At 46.3% G+C, this 20,162-nt stretch overlaps 1 protein-coding gene across 1 annotated transcript in view; it reads right to left on the bottom strand.

Annotated features, from left to right (window-relative positions):
- The window catches only part of LOC108528390 (transmembrane protein 132C), a gene marked incomplete at its 3' end in the record, with an annotated part of 406,780 nt that overhangs the window by 126,497 nt on the left and 260,121 nt on the right, over positions 1-20,162 (bottom strand). Inside the window, exon 3 of the mRNA XM_017870197.1 lies at positions 6,883-7,029. Coding sequence (XP_017725686.1) covers positions 6,883-7,029 — 147 coding nt within the window. The remainder of the gene's footprint in view (positions 1-6,882; positions 7,030-20,162) is intronic.

The raw sequence follows: 20,162 nt of genomic DNA, 5'->3' as shown, positions 1-20,162 counted from the left end.
CATTAGAAGCAGATCATAAGACGAGGATTCATTTGCAAGTGACCGAGTAAGGATGTTGTTTCCTTTCTCCCCAGCCACCAGGAGAAACTGGAAAGGGAGAAGGGGAGAGGGAAATAGTTCACATTGCAGGACGAAGCAAAGGGAAGGTGTGCTTTCAAAGACCCAGCCTGCAGCCTGATCCTGAGGGAAGCTCTGAGTCAAGCTGTGTCCATGACAATTCAGAGTTGTCTGCAATGGGGGAGATGGGGCTGGGCTTTCGCACTCCACACCCGTCCATCATTGGCAAAGAGGACCCCAGGAAGAAGCTCCCAGGCTTTTCCAAGAATCTGCACGAGTGCACAAAAGTGAGGGGCAGCCCCAGGTGGTGCAGTGACGGGAGCAGGTTCAGGATGACAGAGCCAACCCCAGGATTACAGACTGAATTGTTCCCTCCAAAATTCATATCACAAAGCCCTCACCCCCAGTGGGACTATATTTGGAGAGCAGGCTTTTAAGATGGTAATTAAGATTAAATAAAGTCATAAGAGGGGGCTCTAACCCCATAGGACTGGTGTCCTTACAGGAAGAGGAAGAAACCAAGGACAGTGGCTCACACCTGTAATCTCAGCACTTTGGGAGGCCAGGGTAGGTGGATCACTTGATCGCAGGAGTTTGAGACCAGCCTGGGCAACATGATGAAACCCTATCTCTACAAAAAAATACAAACATTAGCTGGGCTCGGTGGTACATGCCTGTAGTCCCAGCTACTTGGGGCACTAAGAGAGGAGGATCGCTTGAGCCCAGGAAGTCAAGGCTACAGTGAGTCCTGTTTACACCACTGCACCCCAGGCTGGGTGACAGAGCGAGACCCTGTCTTGAAAAAGAAAAGAAAAGACACCAGGAGCTTCTCTCTCTCCACGCACAGAGGAGAGGCCCTCTGAGGACACAAGATGCTGAGAGGGTGGTGATCTGCAAGCTAGGAAGAGATTTCTCACCAGAAACTACCCTTGACAGCACCCCGATCTCAGACTTTCCAGAGTCCCGATGGTGAGAAAATAAATTTCTGTGTTTTAAGCCAGCCAGTGTGTGGAATTTTGTTCAGGCAGCCCTGGCTGGCTAACACACCTTCCGAGGGATATAGAGCAGTAAAAGAGATGTACCGGGACCCGGGGTGGAGCAGTGTCTGTCAGCCAGGGTGGTCCATTGGGTGTATTTCGTATTAGGACAAGAATAAGCTCAAGTGACAGCTTGTTCTTCAAGGCAGAACTTCTGGGTTTGAATTCCACCTCCACCTCTTACTGAGTGGGTTTGAAAAATGCATCGTGTCTCAGTTTTCCCCCATGTAAGTTGAGATCACAGCTCACTTTGTCTACCTCGAATGCCTGAAGCAGGATTAGATGCTTAGGAGGATTATATACAAAGCATTTGGAGAGCGCGAGGCACACAGCCAGCACTGCTTGTCTCACCTATGATTCTTCCTTCCTCACTCACTCAAGCGCCATTTTTCAGCCTATGCTGAGCATGACACGGTTCATCACTCGCCAGGTGTGAGTTCATATTCGGGACAGTCTTTAAGTATCTCTTCCTTGAACTTTCCCCTGATAAGACTCCTGGCCGTGGATTGTCAGCATGGTAGCTGGCAAGTACCGGGCACTTGACAAATATTTGTTGAAGAAACGAACGTGTGAAAGGGGATGTCTAGAGCTTCCCACAGATGGAAACTGTACAGAACATTTCAGCAACAGGGGAAATTTTCTGAGCCAAGCAGCCCTTTGACACGCGAGGGGGTGATGGTGGCTTTACTGAGTGCTGCATGCACTCCCTCCGCACACCCACCCCATATGTCTGGGTGGCGAGGACTTCCTCACCCCATGGCCTGACCTCTTGACTCGCGTTGGCCAAGGGGATGTTAGTGGACAGGACACCAGTTTTGGTCTTAGGTGAGAGGATAATGAGCTGCTGTGAGAGGAGCGCGCCAAGAATAACTCTGCCTCTTCAGCCTGGGCCCAGGACCAAACACACATGGACGGACAGACACGGAGCTCAAGGCTTGGAGCTAAGCCCAGCCAGCTCACACCCCAAGGCAGTCTCCCATCTGAGCTTCCCCTTAGCAGGCCCAGACTGTACTTGACCTACAGCCCTGGGAGTATGAGAACAAAGCTTGGACAGTCGCCCCAATATCCACGGATCCAATATCCATGGATGCTCAAGTCCCTTAGATAAAATGATGTAGTAGTTGCATATAACCTATGCACATCCTCCTGTATACTTTAAATCATCTCTAGATTATTTTTCATACCTAATATAATGTAAATGTTATGTAAATAGTTACTGTGATACCATATTATTTAGAGAATAATGACAGGAAAGCCAGAGTCTGTATATGTGCAGTACAGGCAGAACCTTCCACTAAAAGAAATCTGGAATCTGTGAACACAGAACTCATGGACATGGACAGCCAACTGGAGTTATAAAGCACTGAGATTGGGGTTTTTTAATGTGGCATGATTGTGGCAAATTTGTCCATATCCTAGAGCCTAGAACCTATGAATATGTTATCTTCTAAGTCAAAGGGACTTGGTAGATGTGATTAGGTTGAAGCCCTTGAGATAGAGAGATGATCTAAGTGGGTCCTATGTGATCATGGGGTCCTTACGTAGCTGGACTGATATACTGGATTTTCATACTACAACACTTTCACAAACCATGTAGCCAATTCACAAGTGGAGAGGCCAGATACAAGACCATAGGGTGGAATGGGGACTACGGCTAATTGGAGATTTAGCATGTCCCATCAAATGTCACTGAAATTTTATTTCTGCATGAAAAACACAGGTCAACCAAGTTCAATTCAGGGACGACCAGTTCATAGGAGTTAAAGAATTGGAAGAGAGCAATGAGACTGGTGTAAAGAGAATGTCACATGGAGGCGATCTCTCACACACCATATATTTTCAAGCCATTTTAGGGATCAGTGGGGCCCCTGGTGCCCATTCATGGTCCTGTTTGAAACTTATAGACTAGAATGACTTTCAGAGCCCTTGAGGCGTGTTTTAACCACTAGCTTTCTGCCGCTCTCAGAGCTCAGCTCCTCAGATCAGCTACCATCGTCTCCTGATGTAGAAGGCGTCTATGTTTGGAGATCAATAGGGGTGAGTGGTCGTGCAGGCAAGGGCCAGGGGACATGCTCTGAAGCTGTGTTTGTTTACAAAGCCACCACTTTTAGTTAGACTTGGTGTGTGTGTTTCGTGTTTGCGCCTTTGAAGAAACAGCCACGGATGGGAATGGTTGGCAAGGGGTTCGTAAAACCTTCCAGAACCACCTTTCTGGACTTGCCTGGGGAAGCCTCTGGGGTGGCAGCCCCACCTTTCTGGACTTGCCTGGGGAAGCCTCTGGGGTGGCAGCCCCTCCTTTCTGGACTTGCCTGGAAGCCTCTGTGGGTGGCAGCCCCTCCTTTCTGACTTGCCTGGGGAAGCCTCTGGGGTGGCATCCCCTCCGTGGCCGACCAGTTTCACCCTTTTGGAGCTATTTGTCTCCCCAGGTTCCCCGTCTTACCAGCCAGGGGATGTGGCCAACACGGGAATGCGGCCGAGATCCGAAAACACAGTTGCAGCTTCCACATCTCAAATCGGTGACTCACATAAATGCAAGAGCTCACAACAGGATATTTCAAGAGCCGAAGACAAGGAACGAACTACCCTCTGCACTTGTGAATGCCATCCCGGCCAGCACAGGCTCTCAGAGCCTGCGGAGAGGTTCCTGCAGGCAGCCACAGTCATGGCCTTGGTGGAGCTCAGTGCCAACGAGGCTTCAGGTACTTGACTGAGCAACCCTCGCCTTGAAGCAAGAATACACACTCCTGGCTGGCACTGAGTGCTTCTGCTGGACCCAGCCGGGAAGGGCAACACCATTGCCCATGGCAGTGCTATACATGAGAAAGATCTTGCTATCAGACCTCCTCAGCTACCAAGAAAACTTCCATGGGAAGGAATGCCATTCCCCGCCCTGGGAATCTTGGAAGGTGCGCTCACTGGCCTGACCTCAGTAACCCAAGGTGTCCAAACCCAGCATTTCAAAGACTCAGGACTGAATGGGCATGACGGAGCCATGCTGTAAGAAGACAGAGGCAGGCCAATTTGTCTACATCCTAATCCTTAGAACCTATGAATATGTTACCTTACAAGGCAAAGGGATTTTGCAGACGTGATTAGGTGAAGGTTTTGATATGGGCGATGATCCGGGATTATCCAGGTGGGTCCAACATGACCACAACGGCCCTTAGAAGTGACTCCACCCAATGCACCACCCACCCTCCTCTTTGAACACATTTCTTGCGTCTAACCATCTGCAGGCCTCTTTCTGTGCCTCAGATGCCATTACTCTCTATTTCTGCAGATTCAGATCTTCCTCTTGTCCGCAGTCCGCCGAAACATTCAGGATGGCTGGCTACAGACACTCATGCACAATGCTTACCACTGAGACAGCAAACACAACGGGGTCAAAGCAGGGCTCCTGGAAGCTCAGAACAAACAGGATGACAACAGGAGCCCTTCAGGACTCAATGCCATGAGGCTCATCTCCCTCGCTCTGCTTCTCATTCAGGTTCCCACCTGAAGAACTATTCACATATATAACTTCGCCACCTGCCAATGAACACATTCACTTTCATTTGCATAATCAACACTAATCTTACGGGTTAATTAGACTTTATGTGCATTTGATTCAGGAGATTTAATTTGGCCTCTGATCTCCTGCTTGGAACAAGGGACTCATAAACACATTTCTTTCTGGCCATGTTTTCACAAGTTCAAAGATTCGGACACCCACTCCTCGCCCCTGACCTCACCCCCGCCAGATGCACTGAAAATCCTTCTTGGGGTAATGATGGTGAGGGTTGGCATTTGAGTTTGTAAACTGTTCGGGACACTGGATTTTCTTTTTCTGGTTACACATTAAAGGAAGGAGAGAGGAGGGGTTCTATGGGCAAAAGAATAGCGTGGTTCTAAACTAAGCAGAGAATTTGAGGATTTTTCATGGTGCCTTGCAGCTGTCACTTAAGAAAATGTGTCCAGTAATAGAATATTTCTTTCTTTAATACTAATCCCTTCAGAAAAATACACTGGCAGAATATATCAAGAGCCTTGAAAAATAATCTTACGTTTTGAATCTAAGAAGCCACCTTAAGGAAAAAGGGATGTGGATAAAGATATATGTGGAAGGTGGTTTATTGCTGCATCATCTATAAGAATAAATCTTGGACATACAAGTGGCCACAAACTGATAAAAAAAAAAAAAGTTCCATATTACTAATCATCAGAGAAACGTAAATCCAAACGACAATGAGATGCCATCTCACACCAGTCAGAATGATGATTATTAAAAAGTCAAAAAATAACAGATGCTGGAGAGATTGCAGAGAAAAGGGAACACTTACACACTGTGTGTAGGAAAGTAAATTAGTTCAGTCATGGTGGAAAGTAGTTTGGAGATTTCTCAAAGAACTCAGAACTACCATCCAACCCAGCAATCCCATTACTGGCTATCTACGCAAAGGAAATAAATTGTCCTACCAAAAAGACACAGGTACTCATGTGTTCATCGCAGCACCTTTCACAATAGCAAAGAGACGGAATCAACCCACCCACAGTGAACTGGATCAAGAAGGTTTGGTATACATCCACCATAGACTACTACACAGCCATAAAAAAGAACAACATTTTCACATCCTTCGCAGCAACATGGATGCAGCTGGAGGCCATTATCCTGAGCAAATTAACCGAGGAACAGAAAACCAAATACCGCATGTTCTCACAAGTGGGAGCTAAACAGTGGGAAAAGGTGGGTATAAAGATGGGAACAACAGACACTGGGAAGTGGGGAGAGAGGGAATAAAGGGCTGAAAAACTACCTCTTGGGTGCTCTGTTCACCACTTGGGTGATGGGATCCTTCATGCCCCAAACCTTAGCCTCAGGCAACAGACCCACATAACAAACCTGCACATGTACCCCCTGAATCTAAAATAAAAGTTGAAATTTAAAAACAACTTGGAATCAACCTAAATGGTAAAATGCATGCATCGTCAGTTGTTTATATTATGTTAAATCCATCTGATAAAATATTATAAAGTTATTAGGAATGTTTTGGAGGAATATTTAATGTTAAGAGAAAATGTTTCCAATACAAGTGAAAATAGTAGTGTCCTTAAAATGTGTACGCATTTGATGGTGCCAAATTTGTAAACTAAATATATTTAGTATCTATTAGCATTACACAGGTACAAAACCCTGGAAGGAAATGAACCAACATGTTATCAGTGGGTTACCCTTGAGTAGTAAGGATATTGGCATATGATTCCCGCCTCATACAGCTGTGCTTTCCTCATATTCCTAAAATGAGTATGAATTGCTTTTATAACCAGAAAACAATTATTTTAAAAAATCATCCAGGATGTCTACAGTGAATCTCACACGGCAGGTTCTTCTCCATTATTGCCACTGACTGTCACCTCCTTCCCTTAAATTCCATCCCGCTGAAGACTCAATCTTACCCTTCATGAAAAATGAGCACTTTGTAACTAAGCATCTTCTGCTAATGTTGGCAGGGCAAGGCCCCCAGAAAGTCAGTTCAGGTGCAGAGAATGCACAAGCCCTGTCGGAGCAGAGATGACCTCACCCTCCTCCAAAGCCCACCCTGCGGCACTGCACAGTGAGCTCCCCACCCTGCCCTGCTGCAGAGGCAGAGGGTCCTGCCGTGGATGTCAGTGCCTCCAGATTTCCGGGCGGTGGGTTCAATAGCTCCTTTGAGCAGCAGCTCACATGAGTCCAAGTCAAGGCTCTTAGGCAGCAGCCGGCTTGGGCCCGGGACCAGGAACCACACACGCTTGCAGGGAGTGCACGGCTTACCTGTTGCGCGGGCTGGGCCCCAGGCGCTGGCAGGCCACGGTGGCTGTCACGTGCTTTCCGCCGCTGCCCACCTCCTGCTTGATGCCCCACTGCCGCGGCTCACGGGTCTGAGCACTCAGGATGTTCACTCCCTTCTTCACCTTGGCTCTGTGGGGATGAAGATGGGAGAGACAGAGCCACAGGGTTAAGGCTTGGCCTTTCCAACATGCCCAGCTCTGCAGAGTTGCTACCTTTATTTTCTGTTTTGTTTTCCACTTTTTTCATGTCTAGTGAGAGGCAGACAAAGTCACCCGGTGGTGGTGAGGCCAGGGCAGGGCGAGCGGGATCTGCCTGTGGATAAGGCAGTCACAGACCTTGCTGTCTGGTTCTGAGGGGGAGGAAAAAGGACCCCATAACTCACCAGACCAGGAGGTTGCAGGGCAGAGCTGTGAAGGCATGCACTCAGCCTGCCTGGATCAGTCTCCTCACTCAGGGGGCTCTGCGCCCTGCCGGGGACATTTGGCAATGTCTGGAGACACTTGTGATTGTCATGGTTTTGTGTGGGAGGCATTGCTATCCAGTAGGGAAGTGGGGAGAAAGGAGGAACGCAGCTTAACAGCCTACAACCCACTTGAAAGCCCACCACACTGAGTCACTGGGCCCACAGTGTCACTACTACCAGGAAAGCCGGGCCTGGGTTCATACCCCAGTTTCACCACTTTCTAGCTGTGCAAATTTGGACAAGGTATAACTTCTCCATGCCTCACCTCCCTCCTCTGTAAGAACGAGAACGATCATAGTAGCTCCCATTATAAAGCTGTTGTAATGATTAAATAGATGTAAAGAGTTTAGAACAAGAACAGTGCCAGGCATACAATACACACTTAATAAATGTGAGCGATTGTTACATCACTCCAGGGAAGTCCCCAGCCTACTTAACATAACTTGCCTGGCACACACTTAACAAAGATACATTAAGTCAGGGACCAAGAAACAAAGAAACAAAAAGGTGAAGAGCTCCTCCCAAAGCTGCTGTTTTGATCACGCCACTTAGCCAGCCTCAATTTCAGTCTCCTTATCAACAAACGGATGAGACAAGTGGCAGCTTGAGCACACACATCTACTTGTACCGTCTTCCTCAATCCCACTCACAGGAGAGCAAAGGGACTGCTGTAAAAGGCATAAGGCAGCTGGGCACAGTGGCTCACGCCTGTAATCCCAGCACTTTTTTTTTGGAAATGAAGTCTTGCTCTGTCGCTAGGCTGGAGTACAGTGGTGTAATCTTGGCTCACTGCAACCTCCGCCTCCTGGGTTCAAGCAATTCCCCTGCCTCAGCCTCCCGAAGAGCAGGAACTACAGGTACCTGCCACCATGCTTGGCTACTTTTTTTTGTATTTTAGTAGAGATTGGGTTTTACCATGTTGGCCAGGATGATCTCAATATCCTGACCTCATGATCCTCCCACCTCGGCCTCCCAAAGTGCTGGGATTACAAGTGTCAGTCACTGCACCTGGCCAATCCCAGCACTTTGGGAGGTTGAGGTGGATGGATCACTTGAGCTCAGGAGTTCAAGATTAGTTTGGCCAACATGATGAAACCTCATCTCTACAAAAAATACAAAACTTAACTGGGCATGGTGGTACATGCCTTTAATCCCAGCTACTTGGGAGGCTGAGGCAGGAGGATCACTTGAACCTGGGAGGCGGAGGTTGCAGCGAGCTGAGATTGCGCCACTGCACTCCAGCCTGGGCAACAGAGCAAGGCTCCATCTCAAAATAATTATAATAATAATAATAAAATAAAAGGTATAATCTCATGACCAGAAGAGGAAATGCAGCCACAGCAACAGATTTGGGAAACTGGAAACTGGGAGTTCAGTGGATAAAACGAGTCAGCAGAACTTTAAAATGGAGCTTTAAGCTGTCAGTGAGCAGAGCCAACAACCAACACAGTTTTCACCAAAGAATCCCCCAGACTCAGGAGCTGTGATATCAGTGAGCAGAGCCAACAACCAACACAGTTTCTACCAAAGAATCCCCCAGACTCGGGAGCTGTGATATCAGTCACAGAATCAGAGTGAATGAGGACTGAAATACAGAGGGTTGGCTACAAGTCTGTTTAGGAAGCAGCCAGAAGCAAGTAAACTTCCCTTTTTGTGATGCCAGGACTTCACACCGGGTATGACTATCAGGGCAAGTGGGGAACTTGGGGTGCTGGGGGTGCCACACCGAATATAGAGGGACCCCATAACCCCATGTGTGCTGAACGCTGAGATTCCCAGGCGGGTCCCCCTAGATTGGATCTTTACCCTCCAGGAGAAACACAGGATTCCAGAGGGTGCTACCATCCTAAAACCAAAATGCAATAGGCATTGACACTGTAGCCTCTCCAAACAGCCAGCCAGATGCCCTGCAGTGAAGCCTGAAGTCAGCAAGTGCTGTTGAGGGGCTCTGAGCCTCTCATAGCCTTTTAGTCCCCGCTCCTTTACATGAACCGGCAAACAGGAATTGTTAGACACTAAGAAAAGTCTCTATGTGACATAAAGACCGTGATATGCTGAAATAAAGATTTGGTTCTCACCCCTGTTTCCTGGCATACAGCTCCTAAAATCCTGAGAACAGTGATGTCTTCTTGTATGCTAAGGAGGTGACTGGTGGCTGGGATTACAGGTAGCTTCAGGATAGCGTTGGTCACCAGAAAGACCAAGGCAAGAATAGAGAGTTTGGACTTTCAGCCCATCCCCTTAATCACCAGTGAGAACAGAGGGGCTGGTCACCAATGACTAAACATCTAATCAATCACACCTAGTTATAAAGCCTCCTAAAAGCCCCAGAGGACAGGATTTGGGGAGCGTCCAGATAGCTGAACCCACGGAGGTTCCCGGAAGGTGGTGTCCCGGGAAGGCAAGGAAGCGTCATACTCCTTCCCCTGTGCCCTGTCCTACATGTTTCCTCATCTGTATCCTTCATAACATCCTTTAGAATAAACCAGTCAACATCAGTAAACGTTTCCCTGAACTCTGTGAGCCGCTCTAGGAAATTAATCAAACCTGAGGATGAGGTCATGGGAACCCCACTTTATAGTCAGTCAGTAAGACACAGAGAGAGAGAGAGACAGACAGATGGAGACAGAGAGAGAGAGACAGACAGATGGAGACAGAGAGAGAGAGACAGACAGAAAGAGAGAGAGAAACAGGCAGACAGAGACAGAGAGACAGAGAGAAGCAGACAGAGTCAGCCAGGGTTTGCAGTTGATATCAGAAGCAGGGAGCAGTCCTGGGGACTGAGCCCTCGACCCGTGGGACCTGACAATTTCTCCAGGTAGAGATGGTGTGAACTGAACTAGAGCACACCCAGCTGACATCTGCAGAATCGCTCACTCGCTTGTTGGTGGCAGAAGCCCCCACTGCCCACCTGCCCCATGCTTGTCCACAGGAGTCTTCTGTTGGTTGTTGTGGGGTGAGAGCAGAGGAAGCGTTCGTGTTTGTCCATGCAGAAAGACTCAAACAGGCAAATGCGGGGAGGGGAGAGCGGCAATCTTCAGGAAATAGAGCCTATGCAGTAAAGGATACACATATTTAAAAAAACACAGACTCCGTCGGGCGTGGTGGCTCACGCCTGTAATCCCAGCACTTTGGGAGGCCAAGGTGGGTGGATCATGAGGTCAGCAGATCGAGACCATCCTATCCAACATGGCGAAAACCTGTCTCTACTAAAACTACAAAAATTTGCTGGGTGTGGTGGGGCATGGCTGTAGTCCCAGCTACTTGGGAGGCTGAGGCAGGAGAAGCACTTGAACCCGGGAGTCGGAGGTTGCAGTGAACCAAGATTGTGCCACTGCAGTCCAGCCTGGTGACAGAGTGAGACTCTGTCTCAAAACAAAACAAAACAAAAAACAGAGAATCAGTCACATTCACTAAGAGATAAGAGAAGATATTGCAATAATGAAGCAAAAACGACTGCTATATCTTAAAAAAAGAACAGACAAAATGAGCCCTTGGAAATTAAAAATATAGCAAAAATGTAAAGTCGGTGGAATGGTTGATGGAAAAAGTTGAAGAAATTTCCTAAGAAGGACAGAAAAGACAAAGAAGTGGAAGATAGGAGAAAAAAAGTTAAGAGGATGACTTTGAGGTTCAATATGTGAATAATAGAAAAAAACAGAGAAAAGAAAGAGGATGAATCATTAATGAAGTCAGTCAAGAAAATGTCTCCAAATGAAAGGATGTGTTTTCAGATCAGAAGAACCCACTGTATGATCAGCACAATGAATGAGAATAGACCCAGACCAGGCCATGTGATCAATACATTTTGGAAGATGGGGTATGTAGAAGTGAATTCTACAGTCCTCCAGAGAGAAGAAACCATCACAAAAAATTCGGAATTCATAACAGCCACTTCGTAAACTAGAAGACAATGAAAAATGTCTTGAATATTGTAAGGGGAGACAATTTCCAACCTAGAGTTCTGTATGCACCCTATGAGATCAGTGTTTCCAAACATGTGTGTTCTTTTTTTTTTTTTTTGAGACGGAGTCTCGCTCTGTCACCCAGGCTGGAGTGCAGTGGTGCGATCTCAGCTCACTGTAAGCTCTGCCTCCCGGGTTCATGCCATTCTCCTGCCTTAGCCTCCCGAGTAGCTGGGACTACAGGTACCCGCCACCATGCCTGGCTAATTTTTTGTATTTTTAGTAGAGACAGGGTTTTACTGTGTTAACCAGGATGGTCTCGATCTCCTAACCTCGTGATCCACCCGCCTCGGCCTCCCATAGTGCCAGGATTACAGGTGTGAGCCACCGCGCCCGGCCCACACATGTGTGTGCTAAGGACATTTACTCCTTACACTCATGCTTGGTAACCTACTTGAGCATGTGTCCCATCAAACCATGAAGTGAAGCTGGAAGGAAGATGTGAAGTGAGGGAAACAGATCCCAAATACAAGTGACGTGGAAGGAATCCCAAGTCGATGGTGGAAAGAGGTCCTTGAATAACAGCAGAGCATAAGGCATAGAGAAGATTCTGGCAAACACTTCCCCAGGAAATGAAAATTTTCTTAATAAATATGATGCTGAATAAGTGTTTCTTGAGGACATTTAGACAACTAGAGGAGAGTTTCAGGATAAATATGAGCTAAATATACAGAAAATCAGGAAAAAGAATAAAACCCAATCAGTTTTTAATCCTGAAGAACTCATTATGCAGAGAAGGAAAAGTAATCATAATTTAATACTTGATTTTACTGTGATTAGCACATGTACTTATATTTTAAACACTGAATATTAATCTAGACAAAATATGATTATTATACTTGAGGGATGGAGAGATAAAATGGGAAGCACTTATGTGATGGAGAAAAGAGATACATCCTAATTCTCCATAGTGAGAAATTTATAGATATTGACTAAAAAAAAAGTGTCAACATCAGTGCATTACTTGGTGATGTGCCTATAAATACGAGATGAGGAAAGAATTTTGCCTCTGTGCATGGAGAGAAGCAGTAGAAGGGAGCAGGGTATTGCAGTATTATTTTAAAATAACTTTGTATTTTCAAATAGTTCAATAGTTTCAGATTAAGAGGAAGTTGTGGCTGGGTTTGGTGGCTCACACCTATAATCCTGGAACTTTGGGAGGCTGAGGTGGGACGATCCCTTGAGGCAAGAGTTTGAGAGTAACCTGGACAACAAAATAAGATGCTGTCTCTACAAAAAGATAAAATAATTAGCCCCACACGGTGGCCCATGCTTGTAATTCCACCACTTTGGGAGGCCGAGGCGGGCAGATCACCTGAAGTCAGGAGTTTGAGACCAGCTTGGCCAACATGGTGAAACCCCATCTCTACTAAAAATACAAAAAATAAAAATTAACAAGGCATGGTGGGAAGGACCTGTAATCCCAGCTACTTGGGAGACTGAGGCAGGCGAATCACTTGAACCCAGGAGGCAGAGGTTGCAGTGAGCTGAGACTGTTCCACTGCACTCCACCCTGGGCAACAAGAGTGAGACTCCATCTCAAAATACTACTACTACTACTACTACTACTACTACTACTACTACTACTACTACTAAGCCCCATATGACAGAGTGTGCCTGTAGTCCCAGCTATTGGGGAAGCTGAGGCAGCAGAATCACTTGAGGCTCAGAGGAGCTATGATAGCACTGCTACACTCCAGCCTGGGCAACAGAGTGAGACCCTGTCTTAAAAAATAAATTTTAAAAAGTTGCAAAAGAACGAAATACTGAGTTCCCAGTATACATCATCCAGCTTCCTCCAATGATAATATTGTACATAAGCATGGTTCATTGTCAAAGCCAGGAAATTGATATAGGCATAATACTATTAACTCAGGTACATACCTTAGATTTTACATGTTTTCACATGAAATTCTTTGGCGTATAGTTCTATGAAATTATATCCTATGTGGAGATTTGAGTAACCATCACAATAATAAAGATGTGGCATTTTTCCTTCAACACAGAGGAGCTCCTTCATATGCTCCCTTCATAGTCACACGCTCTTCGAATCCTGCCACTGATCTGTTCTCTAGCACTACAGTCCTCACACTTTGAGAATGTTATATACAGGTTTTTGTCAATAAACTCTGCAGAACTATTTGACCTTCTAAATTACAGGCAAGAAATAAAAATACAATTCTAAGCTACCCAACAGATGGAACGGACCCCCTCTTGGCCAAGGAGATGCCAGTGAAACCTTGAAAACTGAGTTCCTGGCCATGATGGAATGGAAGGCTGGATGCACCTCCTTATCCCCCTTCCTTCCCTAAGCACCATTAGGCTTTCTTCCTGAGGGCTAAACGGAAAACAGCCATTTGGAAAGACTTGCTCCACCCCAGATACCGATGACTGCCTGACACTGCCTTGCCCTTTCTTAGTTCTGATAAAATAACTGACCCACAGGTTCCTTCCTGATAAGAGACCACTGATCTTGCAGTGGTTCTGGCCATCTACTGAGGATGCACAGTGAGGGGTTTCATGTCCTCTGCTTCATCTTTTGATGTCAGAGGGCTGAAAGCCCTACCTTGGGATCACACTATCCCTGTCACCTCTTGTACATGGGACCCATGAAAGGGAGGGTATGAAACTCAGCTGGGCATGCACATGCTTCTCCTCCCATAAATATTCATGACTCCTCCTATGGCCTATTGAATATGCATATTTATCCTTCTTACTCAGCATAAATCCCTGTCTTGTTCTTCCCATCTCTGAATGTCTTGTTTCTGGCTTCTGGCTGGAGGCTACACTTCCCAGCCTGTCAGAATGGCCACCCAGCAGGCTGCAATCCTTTATGAGAGATAAAGCTCTTCTTTCCAAATGTATGAACCTCATCATTCTTCAGCTGACATATGCAAGGTCATGTCTTATGAAAGGAAATTACACAGTTACACACATACACACACACGCGCACACACACACACACACCCTATTAACTTCCAAGACTGAAGGAGATACATTCTTGTGAATAGTTAAAAGGCTAGACATAGCTGATGAATGTGATTACCAGGGGGCTGCCATGAGGGAACACTGTGGGTGGAAGGTGGTGATAAAACACATCTTCACCTGCCAAACTTAGGGTGTCCAACTCTCATAGCAGCAATAGCATGCTGGCCAGACAGCCACCTTCTGTCTCTCTCTTTTTTAAAATTATACTTTAAGTTCTAGGGTACATGTGCACAATGTACAGGTTTGATTCATAGGTACACATGTGCCATGTTGGTTTGCTGCACCGATCAACTCATCATTTACATTAGGTATTTCTCCTAATGCTATCCCTCCCCCAGTCCCCCACCTCCTGACAGGCCCCAGTGTGTAATATTCCCTTCCCTGTGTCCATGTGTTCTCATTGTTCAATTCCCACCTATGAGTGAGAAGCTGTGGTGGTTTTGTGTCCTTGTGATAGTTTGCTGAGAATGATGGTTTCCAGCTGCATCCATGTTCCTACAAAGGACATGAACTTATCCTTTTTTATGGCTGCATAGCATTCCATGGTGTATATGTGCCACATTTTCTTAATCCAGACTATCATGATGGACATTTGGATTGGTTCCAAGTCTTTGCTATTGTGAATAGTGCCGCAATAAACATATGTGTGCACGTCTTTATAGTAGCATGATTTATAATCCTTTGGGCATATACCCAGTAATAGGATTGCTGGGTCAAATGGCAATTCTAGTTCTAGATCCTTGAGGAATTGCCACAGTCTTCCCAATGGTTGAATTAATTTACACTCCCACCAACAGTGTAAAGGTGTTCCTATTTCTCCACATCCTCTCCAGCATCTGTTTCCTGACTTTTTAATGATTGCCATTCTAACTGGTGAGAGATGGTATCTCATTGTGGTTTTGATTTGCATTTCTCTGAGGACCAGTGATGATGAGCATTTTTTCATGTGTCTGTTGGCTGCATAAATGTCTTCTTTTGAGAACTCTCTGTTCATATTCTTTGACCACTTTTTGATGGGGTTGCTTTTTTCCTGTAAATTTGTTTGAGTTCTTTGTAGGTTCTGGATATTAGCCCTTTGTCAGATGAGCAGATTGCAAAAATTTTCTCCCATTCTGCAGGTTGCCTGTTCACTCTGATGGTAGTTTCTTTTGCCATGCAGAAGCTCTTTAGTTTAATTAGATCCCATTTGTCTATTTTGCACAGCCACCTTCTCTTAAGAAACTTCTTCTGAGTCTTACATTAAATGATTCACTAAATACACGTGCTACTCTGAACACCAGGAGACCAGGACATGCTTGAGGGACAAAGATCAAGGACACATTAGCATGGGAAAGTCCCCATTGCCCCTAGCAGGAAATGAATGCTCCAGTTACGTTCATAGCATGGACACCTTCTACTTCTACTGCTGGAAATAAATGCCTCTTGCAATGTGATTTGGCTTGAAATTGGATTTTGCTGCATTTGGATTTTTCTCAAGATTGCAGATTTCACTGAAGCTACAAATTGTTCTTTCCGCTTAATAGTGCATGCTCATAGGAGGATTCTCACCAACTGGTGCAGCGGCTGGTGTCACCTCTGGATGGGGCGGGGGAAGGAACCACAGAAATGGGAGAAAGGCATAGGTTTAAAAGGCTGATTGTGTTACTCGGGCATTTTCTTCGATGAGAGCAGTGGATGTTTTCTGTCTATATCAAGGAACTAGTTGTTGCAGGGTTTGTGTCCAGGACCAGAAGTTTTGCAACCAGAGTCAGCATTTTAAAAAACAGTGGAAGTGGTCGGTAAACCCTGAGGATGCCTGGCTTCCAGGTGCAAGTAAGTCCAGGGAAGCTGGCCAGTGGCAGTATGAGGCCACCCCTGCTCAGCCAGGCTGCATGGAGGGGAGGAGCTTCCAGCCCTGCTTCTGGAGGGTCAGGCAGGTATGCTTCTCTATCTTCATCTGCTGCATCCAGGATGGCCCTAGTTCAGTGGTTTCCAGTTTGTGGGTCTGCTATTGCTGGTAGCTTGGGAGACCAATTCCCATGTAGCACGCAGCACCGGCTGTTCCCAGCACTGTGCTAGATGTTGCAATGCATCCACGCAGCACTCAGGCAAGGGCTGGACTTGGTGGCACCTCCGGTCCCATCTGGGTTACCTGAATGGGGCTCATGCCATCTACAAGGCACACTGATCATTGACGCTCCTACTCAGGTTTTTAGTGGTCAAAACCAAAACAAAACAAAAAATATTTTCCGTCTTTTTAAAATGTGCTTGGCTTGGGTATAACACAGGGATGATTAAGTGTTCCTTAAGGAAAATCAATGTTCAGTACAAATTTTGAACACAGGAAGCCTAATTTCCACCCTGCAAGCCATCTATCTCATGGTCTACTACAATCTCCTGATGAAATGCCCTCCCTAGAGACTTCTCAGGCCGGCTGGGGTGTATGAGGGCCTGGGTATGATGAGGAGTGTGTATGTGTGTGTGTGTGTGTGTGTGTGTGCATGTGTGAGGAGCGTGTGTGTGTGTGTGTGTGTGTGTGCACGCATGGGAGGGCGGGTAAGAACCACTTGGCCTCTGGCCCCTGTGAGGATATCTGTTCAGGAGCTGAATCTGATCTTCAGAGTAGGTTCAAACTGAAAAATGATAATTATTGTTGTTACGGGTTGAACTCCGCACCTTTCCAATCCATACGTTGAAGTCCTAGCTCCCAGCATTTTCGAATGTGGCCGTATATGGAGATAGATCTTTACAGAGGTAATCACATTCAAATGGAGCTCATTAGGCTGGGCCCCAATTCAGGGACTGGTGTTCTTATGAAAACGGGAAATTTGGAGATAGACCCGAGAAGGGAAAGTCTATGGGAACATGAAGATGGCCATCTCCAAGCCACGGAGAGAGGCCAGGGAGAGGCGGTCCCTCAGACCTCAGAAGGAATCAACCCTGCGAACACCCTGATCTTTAACGTGCAGCTTCCAGAACTGTGAGAGAGTAGATTTGTATCCTTCAAATCCCTCAGTCTGTGGTACTTTGTTACAACAGCCCTAGAAAATGGACACAGTTGCTAACATGAAAATAAAGAAGAAAGCAATAAGAAAGCAGCCCACCCCTGGCATGGACCTTAGGAGGAGGAGCTGCCGTGAAGCTAAGTCATTACAACCCTGAAGGAAGCAGCTGATGTAAGTTCCCACTGCACTGGGCTAACCAACCAGAAGTTCTATAGTCCCATTGCACCGAGCCTGTTAGCCTTCTACTCTGGGCATTGTGCAGGAAAGCCTCCAGTCATGTGTACGTAACAGCTTCTGCACTGAGAAGAGGAGGACTCGCCCTTTGCAAATGGTGCACGCTGCATACAAAGGCATGGCACACCTGCATGCCTGCTCTTCCGCTAGAATAAGACTCACACACTTATATCCAAACCCACCCACTGACCTGACAGCAGCCCTACAAAGCTGCTTCCTCTAAAGGCAGGGGCTGTGGGTGTTCAGTATTCCAAAGCCCTTCAGAGGAAACTAACAATGGCTTAGGATCAGGGTGTGTATATCAACAAATGTGGCATGGGTATTGCTGCTGCTGTCATCGTCTCACCCAGCGAGCATGGCCCCCCAGGCCTCATGGGCTGATGACATGCTCACCGGAGGGTAGACAGCTCTACATCATCCCTGTGGATTTCCCTAGGTTTAGGCACTCGAGTTCCACCCCCACGTTGTTGCCACTTCCATACGCTCTCTACAGTATCATTTCTTTAACAAACTTCTTTAATTTGGCTACTGCTTCTCTTTTTTTTTTGCGATGGAGTCTCACTCTGTTACCCAGGCTGGAGTACAGTGGCGCAATCTCAACTCACTGCAACCTCTGCCTCCAGGGTTCAAGCCATTCTCCTGCCTCAGCCTCCCAAGTAGCTGGGATTACAGGCACTCGCCACCACACCTGGCTATTTTGTATGTTTTTAGTGGAGATGGGGTTTCACAATGTTGGCCAGGCTAGTCTCGAACTCCTGACCTCGGTGATCCACCTGCCTTGGCCTTCCAAAATGCTGGGATTACAGGCATGAGCCACCGTGCCTGGCCTCTTTTTTTTTTTTTTTTTTTTACCTTTAGAAAAGTTCTCTTTCTCTAAAGTTTTTATTATTGCATATATAATCATTTTATTATTGCATACATAGTCATACATAGCTCCTCAAAAAGGAGCTATAGAAAAAATTTTTTAAAAAAACTTTTTCCCTTAAATACACATTGAAATAAGCATATCAAAATACAAATAAAACCTGTGTGTTCATGAATCTCATAAAAGAACATCTCTTGCTGTTAGCATGTGTACAACAGTCTGGCAAGCACTGAAAATGCACAATTTAAAACACACATGTTTCCTTTCATAAATACAGCTTTGTATCTGAAATCTTTCAACACATGGGAGGGAAGAGAAATTAGCAGAGCTCTGCATAGAAACTACTGAAAAACATTGAAAATTATTGTTCTTGTGTTTTGTTTTTAATAATGCGAGCTGGTTTCCATCTCCCTATCTGCCACCAGGTTTATGAACAGGGCCATCTTATTCCAGCAGCAGCTTTATGGGCTGGGTGCAGGTGAGCTGCCAGTGGGGTGAGGGGAGCAGTGTCCTTTTCCAGACTAAGACCCAGACTCCTGCCCCCATGTGCCATCCCCCTTTGATTTTTCCTAAACTACCTGTCAGGGCAGACTTTCTGCCCCTGTCAAAGGGAGTGGAGGCCCTAGGAAATGAGGAAGCACAGACTGGTTCCAAGGCCATAAAAAAGACTCCAGTGGGCCAGGCGCGGTGGCTCAAGCCTGTAATCCCAGCACTTTGGGAGGCCGAGACGGGCGGATCACAAGGTCAGGAGATCGAGACCATCCTGGCTAACATGGTGAAACCCCGTCTCTACTAAAAAATACAAAAAACTAGCCGGGCGAGGTGGCGGGCGCCTGTAGTCCCAGCTACTCGGGAGGCTGAGGCAGGAGAATGGCATAAACCCAGGAGGCAGAGCTTGCAGTGAGCTGAGATCCGGCCACTGCACTCCAGCCTGGGCGACAGAGCGAGACTCTGTCTCAAAAAAAAAAAAAAAGACTCCAGTGGTCACCATTGCAAATTCCTAAGAGAATTCATGTGTATGTGCATGCATGTGAGCACATACGTGCCTGTGTGTGCACACACATGTGCTTGCACCTGTGCGGTTATGTGTGTGCATGCGTGTATGTGTGAAGCCACAGAAACCCAGCTCTCTTCCCTGTCTGTAGAACTCCCTGCTCTCTCATTGACCAAGATGGACAGCCACTGCCAGTCCATCTGGAACAGATTCTCCTCACCTCTTTTGGGTTGGCTGTGACAACAGCTACAGTCAAACGTGTTTCCAACTGAGCGCGCGTTTTCATCTTCTGTTTAGCTTGTCAAACACTGACCCCTTTTGGCCATTACCTTTTGCTGCCTTTTACCATTTACTTTGATCTTGGGTGCCAATGAAAACTTCGTTTCAGTGACTCATCAAATGCCAGAGCTCAGAGAGCAGCAGGATTTCCTAAGCATTGTTGCTACTTCTAACTCGATTATTTCTTTTTCCTCTGTTCTGGTCCCCAACAAGGGGCTACTCCTATAGCAAAACTTTAGCAAAAGCAATGTTTGTTCGTAAAACAACTACCAGCGTTTTGCTTCTGAAAGTTTGCTCCCAAGAACTCCCAATTCCACCTTCCCACCCCTCTCCTTCTCTTCTTTCATTGAAACTTCAGGCTGATCAGTATGAAGCAAACAGTGGTGTTCTGGCTGTTACATTTTCAGGAATTTGGCAAGCTAGATGTCAAATACAGCAATTATTCAAATATAAATCATAATTGTACACATTAATCTATGTTAGAAACAAA

This window comes from Rhinopithecus bieti, unplaced genomic scaffold (genome assembly GCF_001698545.2).
Source record: "Rhinopithecus bieti isolate Rb0 unplaced genomic scaffold, ASM169854v2 scaffold_5246, whole genome shotgun sequence".
Classification (NCBI taxonomy): Eukaryota; Metazoa; Chordata; class Mammalia; order Primates; family Cercopithecidae; genus Rhinopithecus; species Rhinopithecus bieti.
The sequence above is the reverse complement of the archived record's forward strand: the minus strand, read 5'-3'. Positions and strand labels throughout refer to the sequence as shown.